Below are 25,164 nucleotides of genomic sequence, written 5' to 3'. Positions count from 1 at the left end.
GCTGTTCAAACTAACATGCACATCCTTGGACTGTGGGAGGAAAACGGAGCACCGGGAGAGAACCTATGAAGCCATCGGATGAAAATGCAAACTTCACACAGACTGTTGTCTGAGGGTGGAAACAAACCCTGCTCCCTGGTGCAGTGAATCACTGCTCCGGGCTGCAGGGACGATCAAAGACACCAAGAAGGCATTTCTTAATTCTGCGAGGCCCGTCTTGCCATTAGTCTCACGTGCAAATGTAGAGGCAGATATCAGGAGGCTGGATAGCGAAGGAGTCATCAAACCTGCCCAGTTTGCGGAATGGGCAGCACTTGTCTGGCCAATTATGAAGCATAACAGTTTGCTTTGCCTTTGTGTTATTTCCAAATAACCAACTGCTTTTCGTGGATGGACAACTACCCAATCCCTCAAATAAAGGACAAATATGCAAATCTGGTGGGGCGCTGTTCTTCACGAAGCTTGACATGACCCATGCATGTCTGCAATTGTAATTGGGTACGATTTCCCAGAAATATGCTGAAATGACTGTCCACAGGCGTTTGTATCAATATATAAGACTGTTTTCTGGGGTATCATCTGAGACTACTGTTTGTATCCGTCAGCCACAGCTCTCTGCTTGGGCAAAGTAAACGCCCCCAAATCAGGGACCTTAGACTCAATGAGATCCATCTGGTCCTTTGTCCAAACACGACAATTTCCTAAAGGCGAATGGCATTTGGTATGTAAGGATAGCTCTATACCATCCATCGTCCAGTGGTCTGGCAGCACGCTTAACAAAATATAGTCAATGTGTGGTGCTGGAAAAGCACAGTAGGAGAGTTGATGTTTCGGGCATGCACCCTCCATGATGAACGCCCAAAACATCGATTCCTCTGCTCAACCAATGCTACCTGACCTGCTGTGCTTTTCCAGCACCACACGTTGACTATATATTGTTAGGCATGCCACATTTTTGACTCTGATCTCCTGCATCTGAAGTCCTCACTTTCTCCGTAAAGAAGCAGCTTACAACTTCGCTAGATACCAACCTGTCCTGGTTCCTGTTCGTTTATTGTATGATTCCTATGGAAGTTATTATGGCAGTAACGTAGTTAACGTAGCGTTGCAATGTATGCTCGTGATCAAATTACAGTGTTCCAGTACAGGATAATGGCAGTGCATTGTGATTGGTTTGTTAAATCACTGGGAGATGAGATAATGCTGAACGTGATGATGTTGTAAAGTGAGAGGTAAAGCGTGATGGAGGGAACCAGTATGGTAGACGATGATTAGTTTATAAAGACGAAGCAAGCCAGTAAGTTTAGCTATGCGAATGTTATCCAGTAAGTACGGGACCAATTAATTGTATAAACTGCAGAAGAACAAAGGAATTCTGGACAGTCAGGGAAGACATCATTCAGGCTGCCACAGCCTGGATTTTTCAAGATTGAAGTTTAATTTCGTGAAGGATTTTCTGTGTCTCCTGGTAATTTTAAAATAGAACTTTGAGTAATTCTTCCACAGCACTCCTCACACAGCTACAGGGACACATCCAATGAAAAGTTGCTAATGATGAGAACTCTCCACAACAAATGAAACCTGATTCCTCCTAGACCTGAGGGACAGAGCTAAACGGCATCAAAAACACCCAGTGCTGGGTCCAAGACGATTCTAAGTGAGAGACACAGTTTAACTTTAGGGGAAGAAGCTTGCTGTCAAAACAATGGGAATGGCTCTACGTGGGTGTGAGGCGTGGTTGACGTGAAGTCCGTCCAGTTGGGTAGAAGGTGCAGTTCAGAACAAGCCGAGCCCATGGACCACATGTAAGCAGCATCCTCACAACTGGGGCAGGAGCAAAACATACCCCATCGCCTCAGACCATCCAGCAAGGCTGTCAGAACTAATCGGTTCTCCCCCACTGCCTAGTGTCAAATAAACCGCTCAGGATGAGATGGACACTGTCGTATCACAGTCTCAACGCCGCTACTGCCAGAGGAAGAGGATGAATTCCTTCAGAGACACTCCAAGTACAAGGGACTGGCTATGTCCGATATCCAAGGCAGAGGAGGAGGGACAGGACCTGGTTCTAAAACGCCCCAGGAGTTACCATAGGAAAAGGTTCAGGTCTATGTACCAGGACTGAGGGAAGGTGGGATCTAGTGTTTTAAATTAGGTCTGCTAAGTGCACCTCATTGAACGTAAGTTCACCGCTTGGTGCTTTTAACCTGGCACGATCAGGGAACCCTGACTGACAAATATAGACAGGGGTGGCAGGGGTTCTTTTCATCGTAGGAGTGGGCGCTGAGCCAGATTGGTCAGTGTGATGTACTATGCATATGTAACTGAAAGGCGACTTGATGATGGGATAGCAACCTCGTGGAGATATTTCACTATCTTTCTGAGATTCATTCACAAGGACATCCAAGTCCCTCTGCATTAAATTACTCTGAATTTTGCCTCCATTGAAATAATAAGCTCCCTTTGTATTCTCAGAGGAGGTGTTGTTAATGTTATTTCACTTATTTGCCAATATTCATTGAGGGTGTTTCAACCTAATCTACTGAACAAAGAACTGCAACAGACACGAGTTCTTCCATTGACTTCCACTCATACACCAGATGTGAGAAGCAGAGAGGCCTGCAGTCTGTTATGTACCCTGTACGAGTACCCATCAGTCTGCTCATTCTTTCGTTCAGGCACAAAATTTCACTTTGTCCATCCCCCTCTCACTTTCTGAGTTCCACTGGACATGACATTTACAGAAAGCAAGCTACTTGCCCCACAGCGGCCTCTGCTCAAAATGGTTCCAGCACTCGTGCTGTTTTCAGTGGCCCCCAGAGAGAAGGTACTGAGTGGAACATTGAGTGGAAACAGCAACAAAACAGCGACAGAGCTGTCACTGTAGTTCCTTTTCCTCTTTCAATATCAAACAACAATGCACTTAACTATATGAGAGACTGCCAGTCGGGGAATCAGCACATTCCAAGCACTTGGTTCAGTAAGGATGGAAGGTTCGTGTGAAGCTACAGCAAACAATCAGGAAAGCTTGTCGGATGTTCTGGTTCATTGTGACCGGAATTGAATGTAAGAGGTGGGAGGGGATCGATTAACTAGGGGATCGGTGTTTCCACATCTGCAGTACTATACAGAACTCTTCATGATCCTTCTAATGGATGTAGAAGGTGAGTCTGCGATAGCTGTGTTTATAACCAGTAAGTTTAACTCTGTTCTGTCGCATTACCCATGCAGACAGAGCTGTTGAGGTTTTATGGTACTTCCCGCGTCTACAATCAGTCATGTTAGCTCTGTTCTTCATCTATTCACAAATGCTGCCAAACCTGTTGAGTTTCTCTAGCACTTCCTGTGTTTGTAACCTGTAACATTAACTCTCCTCTTCTCTCTCTCCAAGGATGCAACCAGACATGCTGAGTTGTTCCAGCACTTTTTGTTTCAGATTTCCAGCATCCTCCATAGTTTTTTCGTTAATGAATACTGCAATACAGATAGTCAAATTCCGGATCCCGTGTCAGCAATGATTGTCTGACCGATTATATTTAAAAATTGTCTGTGCAGTAAAATAAAACCAGATGCGTCAGTGGCACAGTGTACAGTTGGAAATATTAGATCAATATTTCTAGACTGTGTGTCCAAAAATTGTTACATGCAAATTGTGAAGTCACAATGCTATTTTCTGAATCGTGACTGTGAGCATTCGCAATAGAATTCACAGAAACAGAAGTAAGTAAGAGAGAGAGAAAAACAGAGTTAATGTTACAGATCATAAACACAGAAAGTGATGTTGAAACTCAATAGGTCTCAGTGTAAGCAGACGATAACGAGGGAGAAGGTAGGACCAGTCAAGAAAAAAGGAGGGAACTTGTGTTTGGAGACAACATGTGTAGGTATGATCCTAAAAGAGCATTCACCCAGGAAAAGAAGATGAAAGAGAGAGTGAGATTTGTGTGGAGCATACTAATACGCCACAGTATGTTGAGATCAAGAAAGAATTGGTGTTGGGAATCTTGTAGAACGTTAAAATGTATGTGCCTCAGGGCCCTATGGTATCTATTTACTCCAAGGCCCTATGGGGTGGCCAGTTTATTGAGAGAGGCAAGAGAGGAAATTTTATGAGGTCTTGGCTAAGAACTTTGTATCCTCGCTAGCCAATGGAGAGGTCCCAACGAACTAACAAGTAGCAAATACTGTTCCTTTGTTCAAGAAGGAAAATAGGGATAATGTGGAAAACCACAGACTAGTGACTCTCACATCTGTGGTTGGGAAACTATTGGAGAGAATTCCTAGGGATAGGATTTGTGCACATTTGGAAAAGCATGGCCTAACTAGGGACACTCAGTACGGCTTTTTGCAGAGCAGCAAAATCTGATTGAATTTGACAAGGAGATGGCGATTGATGAGGGTAGAGCTGTGAGTGTTATTTACATAGGTCTTGATAAAACTTTCGACAAGGCCCCCCTTGGCTGGGTCATCCAGAAGATTACGATGCACTGGGTCCACAGTCACTTGAGTGCATGGATTCAGAATTGGCTTGCCCAAAGAAGACAGAGAGTAATGGTGGAAGGGTCATTTTCAGGCTCTAGTTCCTTGACTAGCGGTGTTCCACAGGGATCTGTATTGGGATCTCTTGCTGTTTGTTATTACATAAATGACTTAGATCAAAGTGTAGATTAGTGGGTTAGTAAGTTTGCAAATTGTACAAAGATTGGTTGGCTTATGGAGAGTGTAGAAAGCAATCTTAGGGCACAGCGGGATCCAGAACAATTGCAGATATTGGCAGAGAAATAAAGTGTCATTCATACAAATGTAATTTGCTACACTTTGCGAGATCAATTGTTAAGGATCCAGTGGAAAATTATCTACTGGATCATGTGGTTCAAGAATATAGCTCACAGAAAGTAGCCATGCACGTAGATAGGATGGTAAATAAGTCGTATAGCCTTCATTGAATAGGGAATTGAGTACAAGATTCAAGGTGTAATATTGTACCTTCATAAGATGGTGGTTGGATTATTGTTTTCATTTCTGTTTGTCTCGTTACAGGAAGGATGTGGAAGATTTGGAAGGATACAGAAGAGGATTACCACAATGTTGCCTCGATTTGAGGGAATGAACTATAATGAGAGACTAGAAAAGCTTGGATTGTTTTCTCTTGAGTGGCAGAGGCTGACAGGACACTTGATAGAAGTCTGTAAGATTATCCTTTGCATAGATAGGGTTGACATTTGTAATCTTGCTCCCAGAGTTAAAATTTCTGATACTATGGGGCATACATTTAAGGTGAGAGGGAGACATTTCAAAGGAGATATGAGGGACAAGTTGTTTTTACACAGAGAGTGATAGAAGTCTGGAATGCACTGCCAGGGGTGGTGGTTGATGCTGGCACAATAAGGACATTTAAATGAATTTTAGACAAACATTTTAGAATTCAATGAATGGAGTGAAATGGACCAAGAGCAAGCAGAAGGATCAGTTTCATTTGGTGTTGTGTTGACATTGGGGACAGCAGGCTCTGTTTCTGTGTTGCACAGATCTATGTTCTATGCTACTTGTTATAATCACTGAAAGTGCTGAAGCAACTCAGACAGAAACAGAGTTAACATTTCAGCCCTTTTTCAGAAGTGAGAGTGTTCGGAAAATTGTTGTTTGTGATACTCTCCCGAGAGGAGGGGTGAATGGAAAAAGTGACTGCTGGTGCACAGGACAAGGGGAAAGGGGATTAGAAATATAAAATGGATCGTTTCAAGGTGGGCAATGGAGAGTCGGTGTGTCTTGGTGGGCGGCAGGACTTTCTTTGCTTTCACTTTCCCCAGTGATTTATGTTATAGTCACAGATATTACTGGTTTAATGGCGCAAAGAGCCGTGACAATATATCATCGTCATGACAGCTGCAGTCGTCCATTCAGCCCCGGTGCTGGCTGTTACACTCTGATAAAACTTATTCCACAGGCCTTGCAGGTTTGATGTGGGGTTCTCTCGTTGAGTGAGGATGGGAGTGTTTATTAGAACTACGAATCGGGGGAAGGCTCATCTCTCTCTCTCTCTCTCTCTCTGTGTGTCTCGGAGGTGGTTGTCAGATGGTGGATGGCTGCGGTTTCTCTCTGTTCCTGTAAGCAGCAAAGACTCTGGGCAAAGTAACGGGCTCAGGATCCCTTAGTGCTATGCCTCAACCTGCTACGAAATCGCCAGTGACCCAGGTAAGAATTGATCCAAGACAGATACATGGACTAGCGTCATAGAGTCCTACAGAGTGGAAACAGGTCCTTCACCCCAGCTAATCCATCCCAACCAGGTGTCCCAAACTGAACTATGTTCATTTGCCCATCCCTGTTCTCTGTCTACACAGATGCTGTCAGACCTGCTGAGTTTCTCCAAAACAATTTATTTTTCTGTTCTAATGGGAGCAGTGCTGTCTCAAACTCAGTGCTAGGAAGGACAGAGTACAACGTAGGTTGGCAAGAAGGAGACCTGGACTAAATTCTGAGGAGAGATCACACAAATAAGACCTGCTTTTTTTCCAGAATTTAGACGGTTAAGGGGTGAACTGATCGAATGTTTTGGCAGGAAAAGGTAGGATGGATAAGGAGAAATTATTTCCACTGTTTGGGAAAAATGGGGAGGGCATCGTTTGAGACTTAGGACAGGACCATGGAGGATAAATGTTCAGAACAAATATTCACAAAGGGAGGGAGAGATTTGGAACTCTCTTCCACAAACGGCAGTGGTTACTGTATCAGTTGTTAGTTTTCAATCCGAGATGGATCAATGTTTGTTTAGCAACGATATTAAGGAAGTAGGGGTCAAAGGCAGTTATATGGAGCTAGGCATCAGATCAACCATTCAATGACAAAACAGGCTCGGGAGGCTGATTATTCTATGGCTGTTAATGTGAAAGGAACTAATTAAGTGGAAATGCGAGCATAGTATGGAGCGAACAGTTTCCTTTTGCTGTTTCTGAATTTAGCGTCTTCTCTTACAGGTAACTGTGACAGAGGGAAGGCATTGATGTAGCAGGCACCAGGTCACATTGAATTGGAAATTGCTGTGCTACAAAACCACTTCGGAAATGTCGCAGATGTCTGTGCTTCTGATCCTCTGTAAGTGTGTGCTAAAGAGGAACCTTGTTCCGGAAAAAAAACTTGCTCTGTTCCCCAGTCACGCGAGGTCACATTCTGCAGCAGATAACCACACCCTTCCATCTCTGTTCCCGGAAAGCCGAAATTAATCATTGTGGCCAACATATCAACCAAACTTGGAGAAAATCAGAAATGAAAGGAGTTAGGAGCTTAGATGATAGCATTTCTCGGCAGAGAGAGGTAGAGAGAGAGAGAAAAGAATGAGCATTTCAGGTTATTGTCCTTTGTGTAATATTATTCGGTCTTCTCTGAAAAGAATGCAAGTTACACACACACACGTGCACAGTGGTCAAAAAATATCAGGAGAATTTCAGAATTCCGCAAAGGGAAGGAATGTAGAGCCACAATGTAGAGTCGAGATACCTCACTGAGTAGTGAATGGAAATGCCATTACTATTCATCAATAATAAGAGATTTATCAGGTTGTTGCCTTGAGGGCTGAAGAGTTTCAGAGATGGAGAGAGATTGTTTTCCTGAGTGCAGAGGAGATTGAGAAGTGGCGGGGTGGGGTGTGGGGTGGGGGGGTGGGTAGATGATTGAGATGTATAAAACGATGAGGCGGATAGAGTGAGCAGACTGGAAAAATCATTTGCCCCTTGATGGTGGGATCAATAATGGGGGTAAGTCGGACGGGATGCACAGACTGAATGTAAGGAGCAGGAGATTCAGATATGGTCTGAGACAAAAACAAGGGTGCTTGGGAATCTGGATCTTACTGCCTGTAAGGATGTTTTCGTGTGCACTTACGATGCCAAGACTATGTGACAAATACTGGGAAATGGGATTAGAGAATACTCAGGTGATTTTCTTTTTTTACCGGCACAGAGTCACTGGGCAGAAAGTTAATTTTCTGTGCTGTAGACCTCTCTAGTTCTGAACCTGGATAAAAGATGGTCGTACATCTCTTATGAAATTAGTTTAAATCCACAACTGAATTTGTGGAAGTATCTAAAAATTACTTAGAGATGCACCGAGAACAGCCCTGTTGTCACTGCCGCCTCTTGTTTCTGAGCTAGAAACCTCAGTGTGGAGATCATTGATAGGTCTTGGCTGACTCTTGTAGGTTTCTCAGAATCTCTCCAAGGCAAGAAACGCAAAATCATTTGAAATAGATTTTTTTTTTGCAATCATCTTCCCAAACATAATTTATTTTTGAAAACCTAAAATTATGGCGTCGTTTACTAGTTTAAGAAGAATGACATGGGGAACTGAGCAGAGAGAAAACAGGAGGAAAATGAGGGGACAAGTAAAGGACAGAAAGGTGTAAGGCAAAGTTTGCTGCTGTTATGAGGCCAGTATGAAAAACCAATGGGGTCATCATGCAATTCATATCAATTCACATTTCTGCCTCCATTTCAATGGAACTGAACAGTTAACTGTTCCCATTGAGGTATAGAAAAGACATGTGCTGTTTCTCTGCTGCGTTTCTACGTACATTGCTTTGACATTATGTTTGCTTTATCGTTTCCAGGACACTGACAGAAATAATGACATTTGTGTTTCAATCCCCTTCTGTTTTCCAGGGAATCTTACTTTCCGTGGCAACACTCTAGGTAGGAATAAACTGCAAATTCCTTCATTAATCGATTGGAAACTTGAAGTCGTGCTGTACGTAGCTTTTCAGCGACCTTTCCCAAGCAGGCAACAAATGGGATTGTATCCCAGTCTTTCTAGTCCGGACTTGTGATCATTTTCGAAAGGGGAACAGATCAGTGTATTAATTAAATGGAGAAAAAATGCAAACAGCTGCAACAGAAAATGGATTTGGTGTGGCGGGGATGTGTTTGTTGGAACGTATGCTTGAAACAGAGAAAGCTCGTGCACAGTTTAATCAGGAAGGGAGAGGGAATGCAGATTCTTATTTCAATGGTCGGAGTATAAGAATAGGGAAATCTTATTGCAACTGTAAATGTTGCTGAGGAAATCACATCTGGAGCACTGCGACAGATTTGCTCCCTTTCTTTGGGGAACGAGAACATTCATTGGAGGCAGTTCAGATAAATTTCACTGTGATGATCTCTGGTATAGAGGTATTGTCTTGTGAGCAAAGCTGAACAGCTCTACTGTAATAACAGTTTTAATACTGAGATGATGTTTCTCCTCATAGGAGAGCGTCGGACTGGAGGGCATAGTCTCAGAATAAAAGGGAACTTGTTGAAGAGTGAATTGGGGATGAATTTCTGCTCTGAGACAGTTGTGAGTCATGGAACTCCTTGTCACAGAGAGCAGTGAGGGGAGGGCTGGGAAAGGTGGTGGTGGTAGAGTCCTTCTGTATGTTGAAGGCTGAGACAGATAGATCCTTGATCAGTCAGGGAATCAAGGGAAGGGGCAGGAATGTGGATGTGAGGAATGTTAGATCCGCCAGAATCTAACTGGATGATGGAGCAGGGTTGACGGACAGAATGGCCTACTTGTATCCGTATGGCATTAAATGTGAGTAGCTGAAAATGTGTTGCTGGAAAAGCGCAGCAGGTCAGGCAGCATCCAAGGAACAGGAGAATCGACTTTTCGGGCATCAGCCCTCCATTAAATGTGAGTAGGAAGGCAGGATCAATGGTAGATGAACTGACAGATAACATTGATCAGACAGTAAATGAAGGTTTTAATGGAATTGATACACAGAATTCATTTTGAAAAATTTGGAAAGTTAAAGGTTAAGTGCCACATTACAGATTCACAAGCGACAATCAAGGTGATGGCCCTGACAGACAATGGCAGTGAGCATTGCTGCAATATATTTGAGAACAACAATGTGGAAAATGGCCGTTACTGTCTCGTTTTTTGACATGCCGTCGGCAATAAATGGAAACTTGTTCAGATCAGAACATGCTATAACAGTTATAATAAATGTTAATGGGTTTTAACTTCAGTTCTGGGCTGAATTTCCATAATAAGAGATCAGCACACTTAGGAATACAGCAGACAAGGAGGAGAGAGAAGGAGGATGAGAGGTGAATTTGGATAGACTAGAGTGGGCAGGTAAATGAGGTTTAACATTCAATTCATTCTTGAGAATAGGCGTTTCTGAAAAAGTCCAGAATTTATTCTCTCTGACCCTTCTTGTCACCTTGAGAAGGTGGTAGTGAGCAGCCTTCTTGAAACACTGCAGTGTCTGTGCTGCAGGTAGACATAAAATGACCTTGTTTTTTTGGGGGGGGGGGGGGTGGGGTTGTGGTGCGTTCCCGGATTTTGACACAGTGGCACTTACAAAACAGCCAAATCATTCCATGTTGGGATGGTGAATGGCTCGGAAGGGAACCTGTAAGGGGTGGTCGTTCCGTGTAGCTGCTGCCCTTGTCCGACTAAATGGAAATGCTCACGAGTTTGGGAGGTGGTGTTTGAGGATCTATGATGAATTTCTTCATGGCTTCTTATAGATTGTACATACTGCTGCTACTCTTAAACACAAAGGAGTTTGTCTTTGTGTTGATCACCAGGAGATGGGAGAAATACTGAGTGAATATTTTGAGTCAGTTTTGCTGTGGAGAATTAAATAAAATCTAGAGAATGCAGAGAAATACACTCTGATAATTCAAAAACAGTTAACATCACAGAAAAGGAAGTTCGGGAGATCTTAGAGAATACAAAGGTGGATAAATCTCCCGAACTTGATCTAATGTATCCCAGAATGTTGTGGGAAGTAAGGAAGGTAAGTACGAGACTTCTCCCAGAAATATTAGCCTAACGATGGGTCAGGTGCCTGATGAATGGAAGGTGGCGAAGGTTATAAGTTTGTTTTAGAAAGTTTGCAAGAAGAACCCAGGATCTACAGACTTCTGAGTCTGACTTCGGTTGTGGGTAAGATGTTGGAGGTGATTATAAAAGATATAATTTGTGATCATTTAGAGAGAGAAAAAATGATTAGAGGTACTCAGTATGGTTTTTGTTTGAGAAAAGTCGCCACAATCGAGATTGAGTTTTTTGAGGAAGTTATCAAAAAGGTTGATGATATCATTGCAGGAGACGTTGTTTTCTTGGATTTCAGTAATGCCTTTGACAAGTTTCGTCATGATAGACTACTTAATAAAGTTAGATCACATGGGATTCAGCGTGAGCTTTCCAATTAGATGCAGAATCAGCTTTATGGCAGCGATCAGAGTGTCATGGTAGACATTTGTTTATCAGACTGAAGGTCTGTCACCAGTGGTGTTCCACAGCAAATACTGCTGGGTCCTCTTTTGTTTATCATTTATATCAATGATTTGGTTGAGAATACAGAAGAAATGGCTGTTATGTTTTTGGATAACGCTAATCAGTGGCATAGACGACAGTGAAGAAGGTTTCAAAAGATTACAAAAGGCATCTGGATCAGGTGGGTCAATGGAATGAAAATGCCAGATGGAGATCACATATAAAGACTTCGGGCCGCATTTTTCAGGAGAGAGATTTAAAAACGAGTAAGAGGCAATTGCTTTACACTGAGAATTGTTCGAGTGTGGAATGATCTTCCTGAGGAAGTGGTAGTTGCGGGTACAATTATTTTTAAAAGACATTTGGATGGATATGTGAATAGGAAACGTTTTGAGGGATATGGGCCAGGAGCAGGTAGGAGGGACTAGGTTAGTTTGAGGTTATGCATGGTATGGGCATTTTGGAAAAAAGGATCTGTTTCCATGCTGTGTGATTGTATACTGAGCATCAGTGATGGAGGGAGTGAGTATTTGAACGTGGTGCCAAACAAGTAGGGGCTGCCTTGCCCCTAGATTGCATGGTGCTTCTGAAGTATTGATGGATCTGTATCTATTGGCAACTGCAGAGTACTCCAGCACGCTCCTGAGTTGTGCCTTTTCCATGGTGATCAGGCTTTGTGGGGAATCATGGGTTGAGTTCCTTTCTGTAGGATTCTCATCCCTGCTCTTGCAACCACATGGTAAGTCCCTTTGAATTTATAGTCCATACGAATAATCCGGATGTTGACATAGCGGGGTTTAAGTGATGGGCACATTATTAAATGTCAAAGGGCAAGAATTAGTTTGTCTCTAAGAGAAGATAACCACTGTGCCTGGCAAATTAGGGAAGATTTTGCCATGGCTGGGGGATGTCTGCTGCCGAACACAGAGAAAAAAATATCATTGGGAGTTTTCCTCTTTGATGTTCGCAGGTTGAGTTGAGATTTGATTGAAGTGTTGGCTATGCTGAGAGGTGGTCACATTGTAATCAACCTGCATCTATTAAGGCTAAACATAAAGGGGCAGCATGGTGGCTCACTGGTTAGGCTGCTGCCTCACAGCTCCAGGGATTCACGTTCGATTCCAGCGTTAGGCGACTGTGTGTGTGAAGCTGGCATATTCTGGAGTAACAGGGTAGCTGAATGGGCCTGGGTGGGATACTCTTCAGAACTTGATGTGGACTTGTTGTGCCAAATGGCCTGTTTCTATCCTGTAGGCATTCTTCGATTCCATGATGTTAATCCATCCACTTAATTCTTCTGAACATTAGATTTACTGATGCCTGTCAGTGAATGGTCCATTGAAAGTGAAACATAGCAAGATAAATAGTTGGCATCACAGAAACACCGCGGTCGGCACGGTGGCACAGTGGTTACCACTGCTGCCTAACAGCGCCAGAGACCCGTGTTCAATTCCCGCCTCAGGTGACTGACTGTGTGGAGTTTGCACATTCTCCCTGTGTCTGCGTGGGTTTCCTCTGTGTGCTCCGGTTTCCTTCCACAGTCCAAAAAATGTGCAGGTTAGTTGAATTGGCCATACTTAATTGCCTGTAGTGTTAGATGAAGGGGTAAATGCAGGGGAATGGGTGTGGGTGGGTTGTGCTTCAGCGGGTCGGTATGGACTTGTTAGGCCAAAGGGCCTGTTTCCACACTGTAAGTAATCTAATCTAATCTAAAACAAGACTTAAAGTAATCCAGATTGCGCGCCATGACAATTAATCAAGTTCAGACCTTTTCATCTTGACTGCATTGTTTGATCAGTAGCCAATTCGAACTGGAACTCTTCACATTGGGATACAGAGGTTGCACTGCGCCTTGCGTTTACTGCGGTGAGAGATCAATAAATGCAATGATTGGATTCTCAACCCTCCTGCTTCTCTCTCTTTCTTTAGCTTTTGTAAGGCCTGTGCTTCACGTATACCCCACAAGTGGTTTTGTAAAAGAAGGAGAGTATTTAAAATTGGAATGTGGGAAAGATAAAGCAGGAACTGTTTATTGGTACAAAAATGAAGAGCAATTCAAGACGACACCGACCAATATTTATGAAATACTCGTGAACAGTAAAACTGGTGGATCTTATTCCTGCAAAAGACATTATCATTGGCTCGTGAGCGCACCTGCTGTAACTGTCATTGTTCGTAAGTGTTTTTTTTTCATCATTCCTTCACAGGATGATGGCATCACTGGCTAGGCAAGTATTTATTGCCCATCCCAGAGGACAGCTAAGGTCTGTCACATTGCTATGTAGTCAAGTTTGACCATGATTTACCTAGAAAACTCGACATGGAAGTGGAGTGTGCATTGATTTGGTGTTCCTGATCTTTCAGACCATTTTCAGCCAAATACGCATGTTTCAACATGAGTCACTTAGGTAAGGTGAGGAATCTGAACTAGGAGCTGGCAATTTCGCATGAGGAGAGGTTGAGTAAGTTAGGTCTGTACTCATGAGAGTTTAGAAAAATGAGAGGCGACCTTATTGAAAATTCTCAGGGGGGGTCCTAACAGGGGAGTTGCAGAGAGAGGTTACTTCCCCTTGTCTGGGAGAGTCTGGGACGACAGGGGCAGCATCATAAAATGAGGGAGTCGCCCATTAAAGACAAAGATGAGGAGGAATTTATTCTCGCAGTACACAGTGAATCTACGGAATTCATTACCACAGAGGGCTGTCGAAGCTGGGCCGTTCACACCAGTCTGCGTCGAACAATCTTCAACTCACCCTCCAAACCTCCTGCCTTTCACTTTAGCATGATTCCCCCTCGTGTTATTGATCCTTTTAACTACAGGGAACAGCTGCTTCCTCTGTCCCCTCTACATATGCTTTATAATCTTACCCATCTTTATCAGGTGACACGGTCACTCAGTAGTAATCACTCCTGCCACAAAGTGCCAGGGACCCGGGTGATTGTCTTATTGGAGTTTGCACAATCTCCCGGTACTGCGAGGGTGCCACAGTTTCCTCCCACAATCCAAAGATGTGCTGGTTAAGTGAATTGGTGATGCTAATTTGCCCTTGGTGTTAAGGGATGTGTAGGTTAAGTCTGGAGTAAATATCGAGTAGTAGGTGTCTAGGTGGGTTACTCTTCACAGGGTCAGTGTGGACTTATTGGCCCAAAGTAAGGTTGCTCAGCTCCAAAGAAAACATCTGAGCTTATCCAGCCTCCCTACATTGCTGAAACGCCCCACTCTGCGCCAGTGCAATCACATGTTTCCAAATGAATGGAGACCGGAACTGCACACAGTGCTCCAGCTGTGGCCTCACCTCAGCCCTGTACAGTATCATAAATCATCTCCCCGCTTTTAGAACCGACACCATTGACTTATCAAGTGTAAGTTGTTGTATTTCAATCTGATTTTGTATCCAGCTTTTGTCACATTTACTTTGCAGTTTCCAAAGAAATGCTAACTCTGGACGCTAAGCAGCAACATGCTCTGAGGGGTGAGAAGATTGTAATGAACTGCCGGACTCCATTTCAGAACTTGAGAGGACGTAAGCGTTTCCAGTGGTATCAGAATAACAAGTTCATAAAAGAAACTGAAGATGGTTCACTCACCATAGGAAGTGCCAAACGCTCAGATGAAGCATCTTATCGATGTGAATTAGGAATGAGTTACAGAAAGTGGGTTTCGAACAATCTAACTATCACAGTATCAGGTCAGTCATTCCTTTGTTTAGTTTTTGCCAGTGAATGTTTTGATTATTCTATACTGCATCTGTGTAAACTGCTTTTGACAGGATACTCCCAGTAATGGAGACTCGAGGACAGGAGCAGGGATGCTTCATCAATGATCTCCCCTCCATCATTAGGTCAGAAGTGGGAATGTTCACTGATTGTGCAATGATCAGTGAACCATGTTCAGCTCCATTCACCACCTCACAGTTGCTGAAACAGTTCGTGTTCAAATGCAGCAAGGTCTGGACAATATCCAGGCTTGTTATGACAAGTGGCATGTAACACCTGTGCCACACAAATGCCAGACAATGGCCAGCAATAATAACCGACTCTCTAACCGTCATCTACTTGATATTCAATGATGTTTACATGGTGGTCTCCCCCATTATCACCATCCTAGGGTTTACCACTGACCAGAATCGAAATTGATATCACGACATAAACACAACAGCTCCAAGACCAGGTCAGAGGTTGGGAATTCCACAGCAAATACATTACCTCCTGACTTCCTGAAGCCTGTCCAACATCAACAAGGCACAAGTCGGGAGTATGATGGAATATTCCCCACTTGTCTGGATGTGTGCAGTTTCAAGAAGACTCGATAAGCTGGACACTATTGAGATAAGGCGTTTGGTAAGGTCCCCCATTGTACACTAATGGAGAAAGTGAAGTCACACGGTGTGCAGGGAGTTCAGGCTCGGTGGATAAAGAACTGGTTGAGCAACAGGTGACAGAGAGTAGTAGTTGAAGGACGTTTCTCGAAATAGAGAAAGGTGACCAGTGGTGTTCCACGGGGTCAGTATAGGGGGCCACTGTTGTTTGTAATATACATAAATGATCTAGAAAAGGGCACTGTTGCTTTGATCAGCAAGTTTGCAGACGACACAAAGATTGGTGGAGTAGCAGAAAGCATAAGGGACTGTCAGAGAATACAGGAGGATATAGATAGACTGGAGAGTGGGGCGGAAAAGTGGCAGATGGCTTTCAATCCAGACAAATGTGAGGTGATGCATTTAGGCAAGTCTAATTCTAGAGCGAATCATACAATGAACGGAAGAGCCTTGGAAAAAGTTGATGGGCGCAGAGATCTGGGAGTGCAGGTCCATTGTATCCTGAAGGTTGCTGCACAGGTGGATAGAGTGGTCAAGAAGGCATATATTATGCTTGCCTTCATTAGACGGGGTATTGAGTATAAGAGCTGCCAAGTCATACTCAAATTGCACAAGACATTGGTTCGGTCACATTTAGAATACTGTGTACATTTTGGTGGCCACATTACCACAAGGATGTGGACGCTTTGGAGAGGGTGCAGAGAAGGTTTACGAGGATGTTACCTGGTATGGAAAGTGCTAGCTATGAAGAGAGGCTGATTAGGTTAGGTTTATTTTCACTAGATAAAAGGAGATTTGAGGGGGACCTGATCGAGGTTTACAAAATCATGAAGGCTAAGGACAGGGTGGACAGAGATAACCTTTTTCCCAGGATGAAGGATTCAATAACGAGAAGTCATGCAGAAATTCACTGAAAATCCTCAGATAGCACTTTCCAAACACACGACCCATTCCATCTAGTAGAACAAGAGCAGCAGATACATGGGAGCACCAGGTTTCCCCTCCGAGCCATTCACCATCGTGATTTGTAAATGAATCCATAGTTTGTTCAGTATCACTTTGTGAAAATCCTGGAATTCCCTCCCTAAAGACACTGTACGTCTCTCTCCAGCACATGGACTGCAGTGAATGAAGAAGGCAGCTCACCACCACCCACTCAAGGAGACTACTAGGTACAAAAGCTGACATATTAGCCAGTCGGCGATACTCATTTGCCATCAGTGAATAAAAAAAAACGTTTTGCTGCAATTGTACAGAGTGAGACCATACCCAGTAGTATTATGTGTGCAGTTTGGGTCTCAGTATATAAGAAAGGCTGCCGAGGGAGGACAGCAAAGGGTTCCCAGGTTGCTTCATTTGATGGCAGGACTGACAGGTGAAGAAAGACTGGATTTATTCGGATAATGTTCGCTGGAGATCAGAAGAAAGAGGAGGGCATTTCTAAGAAAATTGTACAATTCTACATAGAGATATTAATTGAATGTTTCGTGTCAATTTTCACCATTGAGAAAGAAATGTAGGCTTGAAAGCTCAAGGAAATCAATACTGGTGTTTTTAAAACAGTTCACATTGCAAAAGAAGAAGTGTTGGAAGTCTTAGAAAACATTAATGTTGAAAAATTGCCAGGACCTTATCAAATTGCTAGAATGTTTTGGAACATCATGGAGGAAATTGTGGGCCTTCAAGCAGAAACGTTTCTGTCATCTATAAATATGGTGAAGTAGCGGAGGACTGGAGAATGGCTCATGCTGTGCGGTTGTTAAAGACAGACTGTAATGAGAAGCCTTGAAAATATAGACCAGTGAGGCTGTTGGAGGTGGTTTTGAAAGATAGGATTCACGTGCATTTGGAGTAGCAAGGAATGATTATGAAGAGTCAGCACGGTTTCATACGAGGAACTTCGAAACTCTCAAACATGATTGAATTTTCTATTGAAGTAATACAAGTATTGATGAGGGCAGAGTGACAGATGTTATTTAATTGGAAATTAATGAAATGTTAAACAAAGTTCCGCATGGCAAACTAATTAGTACAGCGGATTTTGAGAAGAATTGTAGCTCAGATTGGGGTTCTGGATGTAGGTTTGCTCGCTGAGCTGGCAAGTTCAGTTTTAGACGTTTGGTCATCATACTAGGTAACCTCTTCAGTGAGCCTCCGGACAAAGCCTTCAACGGGAGACTCACTGAAGATGTTATCTCGTATGGAGACCAAACGTCTGGAAATTAACCTTCCAGCTCAGCAAGCAAACCTAATTCCAGTACTAATTAGTACAGTTAGATCACATGGGATTCAGGGTGAGCTTGCCAATTGGATACAAAATTGGTTTAATGGCAGAAAACAGACTAATTAAAGAAGATTCTATTTCAGATTAGAAACCTGCGACCAGTAGTGTTCCGCAGGGATTGGTGCTGGGCCCAATGAGAATATTGGAGGTATGGTTAGGAAGTTTGCAAATGACACCAAAAATTGTAGTCTCATGAATGGTGAAAAGGGTTATTGAAGATTACAAAGAGATCTTGATCAATTTCATCGAAAGGGCAGATGAGTGGCATGTGAAGTTTAATTTGGATAAATATGTAATATTGCATTTTTGCAATACGAACAAGGACAAGGTTTATACAATTAATGATAGGGCCTTAGGTAACGTGATAGAAAGGAGAGACACACGAGTTCAGTTACATAATTCTTTGAAATTTGTGTCACACGATGGTTAAGACGATATTTAGCATGCTTTCCTTCATTGGTCAGACGTTTGATAATAGGAGTTGGGATGTCAAATAGATGTTGTACGGGATGTTGGTGAGGTCTCTTCTAGAATACTGAGTGCAGCACTGGTCGCTTTGTTATAGGAAGGATATTGTTAAACCAGAGAGGGTACCAAAAACACTCACCAGAGTGTTGCTGGGAATGGAGGGTTTCATGACATAAAAATAGATTGGAAAAACAGGGACATATTTCACTAGAGCGGAGGACATTGACGTCTGACCTTATTGAGATTTATAAAATCATAAGGAGCATCGATAAAGTGAATTACAGGGTTCTTTGCCGTCGGGTGGGGAGAACAGACTTTTAAAAAGGTCATTAGGTGCAACTTTGTTTAAACACAGAGTGGTTGGTGTGTGTAATGAATTGCCAGAGGAAGTACTGGATACTTGTGAAGTTACAACGTTTGGAAGACATTTGGACAAGATCACTTCAGGACATCCCAGAAAATCTCCAATTTAACGACTGCAATTCCCCCTCCCACGTGTTCAACAATCCTCTCCAATGTATCCGCTCCAGTTATCACTCCTCTCCCTTGAGCCCCACCCTTCCAACCGCAACAAGGATGGAAATTCTATGGTCCTCACCTTCCACCCCACCAATCGCCTGAAACAACGGATTGTCCTCCGCCATTTCTGGCACCTACAATCAGACCTCACCACCAGAAATATTTCCCTCCCCCACATTCCTGTGTTCTGCAGAGATCATTTCCACTGTGATACCCCTTTGGGTTCACGCAAATCACTTCCCTCCCCCCCCCCCCCACCACCACCAACCAATCCTTCACACCTGGCACCTTTCCTTCATGTTGCACAAGATGCAAAACCTGCGCCCACATCTCACCCTAACCTCCATACAAGATCCCAAAGGATCACTTCAAATCCGGAAGAGATTTTCCTGCACATCCACACACCTCATCTACTCTTCCATTCCTTTTGATATGGTCTCCACTACATCAGTGAGACAGGATGCCAACTTGTGTGCTACATTTCAGGGAACAACTCTGGGAACCGAGCAACCCCACCAACCCGTGACTGACCAATTCAACTCCTCCTCCCACTCCCCGAAGGACATACAAGTTCTGGACCTCTTCCATCTCCAAATCCAAGCCACTCACGACTGGATGAACAACGCTTTGGGACACCTCAGCCAGACGGGATCAACATCCATTAGTTTCCAAATAAGTCCTTTCCACACCTGAACCCAGATCCAACCTTCCAACTTGGCATTACCCTCTTAACCTGTCCTCCCTGTCCATCTTCCTTCCCACCTATCTGCTCCACCCTCCCCAAGACCTAACACAATAACACGCCACCTACAACCACCCATTGCCACCTCAAGTACCTTTCTATTCATCTCACAGTTTCCTTCGTGCCCACTCTCACATTCCTAATTATGGGCTTATATCCGAAACTTTGAATGTCCTGCTCCTTGGAAGTAGCCTGACCTACTGTGCTTTTCAAGTAAAACAGTTTTTATTTCTGACTCTAGCATTTGCAGTCCTCACTTTCTCCTCAATTTATGAATAGGAAAGGATCGGAAAATATGGGTGAAACGCTGGTAGGTGGTATTAGTTTATTTTTGGGAACACAGATTGGTTGGACCAAAGGCTCCGTTTCCATGTTGATTGACACAACGACGAGACAAGGTTAATTGCAGGAAGGATATTCCCGAAAACGCTGTTAGTGAGAATAGATGTTGAGAATAGAAGTCCAGAACCGAGGGGTGGGGTAGAGTGTCGGGGTGGCATAGTCTCTAGGCGATGTTGTAGGACTGAGATAAAGAGATGTACTTTCACCCAGAGAATGGTGCTCTTCCTTTGTCTGTCAACGCATCAACTCCTAATTTTACTCAACTAACTCATTTGTATCATGTATTATTTACCATCACTATTGCCTACAGCACACTTTAAGTTTATGTCTGAGAGTGTCATATGATATCAGTAAGAACTGTCAGTCCTGTGTCCACATATCTTATTGATTGTGCTTTCTAATCTCCCTCATGCTGTTATTCTCTGTCCTGCCTTATACTCTTACAACATTTAAAAAAAATTGTGTCAATTTTCATGTTGTATTTGTATATCGTCTTCTCCGCGTCTCGATTCGCATTTGACTTCAGCTGACACAGGAAACTGTTCTGACCGATAGTATTTGATACTTTACGAATGGCAAGGGGGTTGAATGGCCTCCTGCTGTTCTGATTTCTTATGGTCCTAAAATTCCTTCCTGGACAAGGGGACCTAAACTGTTCTCAAATCTGAATGTGAGTTGAAAGCAGATTAATGATATTTATTTATTTATTTATTCACACGAGATTGTCGAAAATATCGGGGATAGGTTGACTGGAATGATACTTGTAAATCTATTCCCGAAACAATGTGGAATTGAATGTTTTCGGAACAGTTACCAGTGTAATGAAAGCCTGTGCTGAGCTGTAATGATGCAACTCTGCTTTCAATCTTAGATGGAAATGTGGCTTTCCATGTTGTCCCAGTTTCACCTTTGGAAGGAGAGTCAATGAAACTGAACTGTCGGTACAAGTACAATCTTCAGTGGGAGACAACACTTTCCTTTTATAAAAAAGACGAGATGATTCATTCAATGAAGTCCACAAATGGCGAAACTGCGTACAACATTAAAATAAACAGCGTTGCTGACAGTGGATTGTACAGCTGTAAAATTTCCTGGTACACATCACGGTCTATTGATGTTCACGTTCAAGGTACATACCTGGTGTTACATTCTGTGGGAGGCAATGGTTATATTTCACTGGGTTGTGGATTTAAACATCGGAGACATTCTGAATTATGCAGTATAGAAGAGTCTCTTCGCCCCATTACGTCTTTACTACCAAAGGAAAACTAAATCTAAACTAACCCCACTTTCCAGCAGTAGGTCCCACATCCTTAAATGTTATGACATTTTAAGTTGTCGTCCAAGTACTTTTTGAGGGTTGTGAGGTGTCCCTCTTCAACTATCCTCCCAGCCCGTGCATTCCATACACCTACCACCTTCTGGGTGAAACAACCCTTAAATTTCCCCTCTGCTTTTCACTTTAAAAGTATGCCCCCTTGTTATTGACCTTTACCAAGGGAACAGCTGCTGCCGATTCACCCATTCATGCTCCTCATAACTTTACACACCTTTATGACGTTCGCCCTCCACAACCTTCTGCGCCCCAGAGAAGACAATCCAAGCTTATTCACTGTCTAGTTACCAACAGCCCTCCCCCTTACAGAGAAGCCATTCCTCGCCATCTCTAATTTCAATCTGCCTCACCCCTTCATCCTGAAACGATAACCTCTCGTTCTAGACTGTCCTACATTAGGAAGCATTCTCTCCCTGTCTCATTTGTCAATCCCCCTTCCTTTAACGGTTTATGAGGAATGGGAAAGGTAGTAAACTAACCACAGTCCCTCTCTCTCATTAGCGAGTTACGAGACTGGGTGGTGGTTTAATTTGAGGATTATCGCACATGTGGGGAGAGATGAGATGGAAAGCACTTCATGGTGATCCAGGTGGAATTGTACCCACGTACAGTCTGCATCAGTCTGCATCACTATTCAGCCACCTGAACTAGCCGGAAACAGCCACATTACCTCCTCTCATCCTTATAAAGTTTGACCAAGCTGCTCATTCTCTCCTCATAATACAAGCCTTAGATTCTGGTGGGATCTAGGGAAACTACAAGCAATTTAAGTGGCCCCTGATTATGGCTGTGATACATCATCGCCAAATAGAGTCATAGAGACATCCACCCTTCACCCCAACTCATCCAAGCTGAACAGGCTTCCTAAACTACACGAGTCCCACTTACCTGTGTTTGGTGCGTATCCTTCTAAACGGTTCCTCGCCATTTACCTGTTCAAATGTCTTTTAAATGTTGTTATTGTACCAGCCTCCTCCACTTCCTCTGGCAGCTCAGTCCTTACACACACCATCAACCTTTTAAAAAGGATCCCCCTCAGCTTCTTTTTAAATTGTTCTCCTTTCACTTAACACTATGCCATCTAGTTTTGAAGTCTCCTACCCTGGGGAAAAGACCTTAGTTATTCTTCTTATCTATTCTGCTCATAATTTTAAAATCTCCTCAGCCTCCTGTGCTCCGCAGAAATAAGTTCCGACCTAACTAAACTTTACTTGTAACTCTGACCGTCCAGTTTCTTTCAAATCATTGCAAATATTTTTTGCACATTTTCCAGTTCTATAATATGGTACATCTTTCATAGTGAAATCATCTCTCTGTCATGTGCCGCATATTAAGAAATGTGCAGTGCCAATTGAGGAGGTGTTGAAAAGGTTCTCAAGACGTTGATCTGTAGGGGAAATAAAAACTGTGGCTGCTCTCTGTTTAATTGAGGCAAAGATCGTGATTTGGTTTGAGGCCAATATTTTACATCATAACGAGTATGGTCTGAGGAAAACGATGGGGAATCTGTCCTTATTTGAGGAGGGTGAGCGAGTTAGACCACAAACGTTCAAGGTGGATTGACTAGCATAGCAAAGGAGATATAAAGAATTTCGATAGACTGACTATTATGGTTCAGATTACGAAGTCAAAACTTTAGTGTTTTATTTATGAAGGAATTGTCGAAAAATTCATAAGAAAGGAGACATTGGAGTTGAGGCATCAGATGGCTGCAGATTCCAGCCACGCATCAGAAATATGATGGCATGGTGGAGTTACCAATGGGTTATTAATGCAGACACCCAAGGAATGTTCTTGGGATCTGTGTTGAAATCCCGCTGTGGAAGTTGACTTTGCAAGGGTGTAAAATCGATTTCTGGAGGATTTCCGTGATATATGTAGGCTGGGACCTTTTTTACAGGAAGCTCAGGAGGCTGAGGAGTGACATTATACAGGTTTATAAAATTGGCAGAGGCATAGATAATGTGAATAGCCAAGGTATTCACGTTAGGAACAGCGTTTGGATTAGGAGAGTTCAAAACTGCAAGGCAAAGATTTAAAGCGAGAGGGGAAAGATTTAAAAGGTCCGAAGGTGTAACGTTTTAGCACAACGTGGTGTGTATATGAAAATGTTGCCAGAGAAAGTAATGGAAATAGGCACAATTGCAACATTAAAAAAGAAGTTTGGATACGTACATAGAAAGGAAAGATTAAGAGGGAGAGGGGGAAACGGGAGCAAATGTGATTGGATCGGCTTAGGAAACCTAGTCAGCATGGACGAGTTAGGCAGAAGGGTCTGTTTTCATTCTGTATGACTCTATGAATCGAAGAATCTATTGGAATCAAAATAGAATTTGAAATTTGGAACGCAAGAGAGATATACAGTTTTGCCCTCTCCTCTGGCTTTTGACACTAAGTTCTCACATTCTTCACCCGGTGTCACTGTTGCGCCTTTCACTCTGTGATGATAACAGTTGATTGATGAGGCCTCATTGTGTGTTCCAGAACGCTTTGCTAAGCCCGTGCTGAGGGTGGGGTCGACGGCTGAAGTATTCGAGGGGTTCCCGATTACACTGACGTGCATTGTCCGGGCGGCAAGGCCCTCCGTCCAGCTTCACTACTCATTTTACAGAGACAACGCTGCCCTGGAGGCCGTGCGTCATCATGGTGCCGTGTACACCATCAATGCAGCCGCTGCAAACTTTTCCGGGAATTATGTGTGTGAAGTGATCGAGACAGTTTACAGTCTGAGGAAGAGGAGCAACAGCATTCACATTTCTGTTAAACGTAACTATCTGTCATTATTGCAGAGTCCCCAGCACAAATTAGAGGTTTATCGAACCATTGAATCAGAAACAGCCATCTCACTATTTTCCAATCCCTACTTCCCCAACACTCTTCAATGTGATGAAGGTTTCAGCCTCTCTCACCCTTACTGGCAATGAGTTTCAGATCCTTTGAGTGAAAATGTATTTCCTCACATCTCCTCTAAACTTCCTACCCCTAACCTTCAATCTATCTTCTACTGCAGCGTGATTGATCTCGTGAAGGGGCAAACGTGTCTTCCTGTGGACGCTATTTATGCCCCCTCATCAATTTATACATCTTAATCATGGCATCTACCGTCGTCTGAATCTCCCCTGCTCTGAGGAAAACCCTGATCTGTCCAATCTGTCTCTATCACTGAAACTCTCCAGCCTCCAAGGTAACATCCTGTTAAATCCCCCTCTGCACCCTCTCCCAGTTCTAAAACCATCCTTCCTAGAATGTGGATTCCAAAACAAGGTGCAGTACTCTCACTGTTGTAGCACGAATTCATACCAAAAACAACCATGATCATCACCAAATCTGACCTCGAGCTGACACGATGAAAACAGCGTTGACTGGCCTTGAAGGATTGTTAGGAATCGCCCTCACTGACACCGTCTCGGGACTTTCTTCCTCTCGTTTTGATTGCTAAGCTTTCCCAAGCCCAGAATACCTACAGGCTGAAATCGTGATATATTGGAGACCCAGAGAAAAACAGGATCCCTACTCTCTGCGTGAAAACGTTTTGTCCTCATCTCACTCGGTGCCCATGTCCAGTAGATTGTGACTCCCTGGTTCTGTACTCCCCGCTACCATCCTCACCATCACTACAACCACCAATCCCCCATTCCTCGTGAGCATCTTTCCTGTGTTTATCCTCCCTTCTTCTGTTCAACGTTTATGGTTTTATTTGTGTCTCCCATCTCATTCATCACTACTCCAGTGAGTCTTATCATAATGGATGCAGTCTTTCTTCATCCGTGAGTCCGGCCATCCCAGGAATCAATCAGAAAAACGTTCACTGCCCTCCCTCTATAGTGAGTACATCACTCCTCCGATAAGGAGATCTCAAACTGCACACATAATGCTCCCGGTGTGGTCT

The 25,164-nt window shown here is 43.3% G+C and overlaps 1 protein-coding gene across 3 annotated transcripts in view; it reads left to right on the top strand.

Annotated features, from left to right (window-relative positions):
• The first annotated feature begins 2,961 nt into the window (after nt 1-2,961).
• Nucleotides 2,962-25,164, top strand: part of LOC140470981 (Fc receptor-like protein 5) — a 44,266-nt gene continuing 22,063 nt past the window's right edge. For 2 of the 3 annotated variants that reach the window (XM_072566897.1, XM_072566896.1), the window contains exons 1-8: nt 2,962-3,164; nt 5,041-6,195; nt 6,978-7,095; nt 8,658-8,687; nt 13,195-13,440; nt 14,688-14,954; nt 20,811-21,068; nt 23,760-24,041. In XM_072566897.1, coding sequence (XP_072422998.1) covers nt 7,065-7,095; nt 8,658-8,687; nt 13,195-13,440; nt 14,688-14,954; nt 20,811-21,068; nt 23,760-24,041 — 1,114 coding nt within the window. In that variant the 5' untranslated portion in view covers nt 2,962-3,164; nt 5,041-6,195; nt 6,978-7,064. The remainder of the gene's footprint in view (nt 3,165-5,040; nt 6,196-6,977; nt 7,096-8,657; nt 8,688-13,194; nt 13,441-14,687; nt 14,955-20,810; nt 21,069-23,759; nt 24,042-25,164) is intronic. The other variant, XM_072566895.1, reaches the window with a different exon arrangement.

This window comes from Chiloscyllium punctatum, chromosome 52 (assembly GCF_047496795.1).
Source record: "Chiloscyllium punctatum isolate Juve2018m chromosome 52, sChiPun1.3, whole genome shotgun sequence".
Taxonomy (NCBI): Eukaryota; Metazoa; Chordata; class Chondrichthyes; order Orectolobiformes; family Hemiscylliidae; genus Chiloscyllium; species Chiloscyllium punctatum.
Note: the sequence above shows the minus strand (reverse complement) of the source record. Positions and strands in the feature narration are given on the sequence as shown.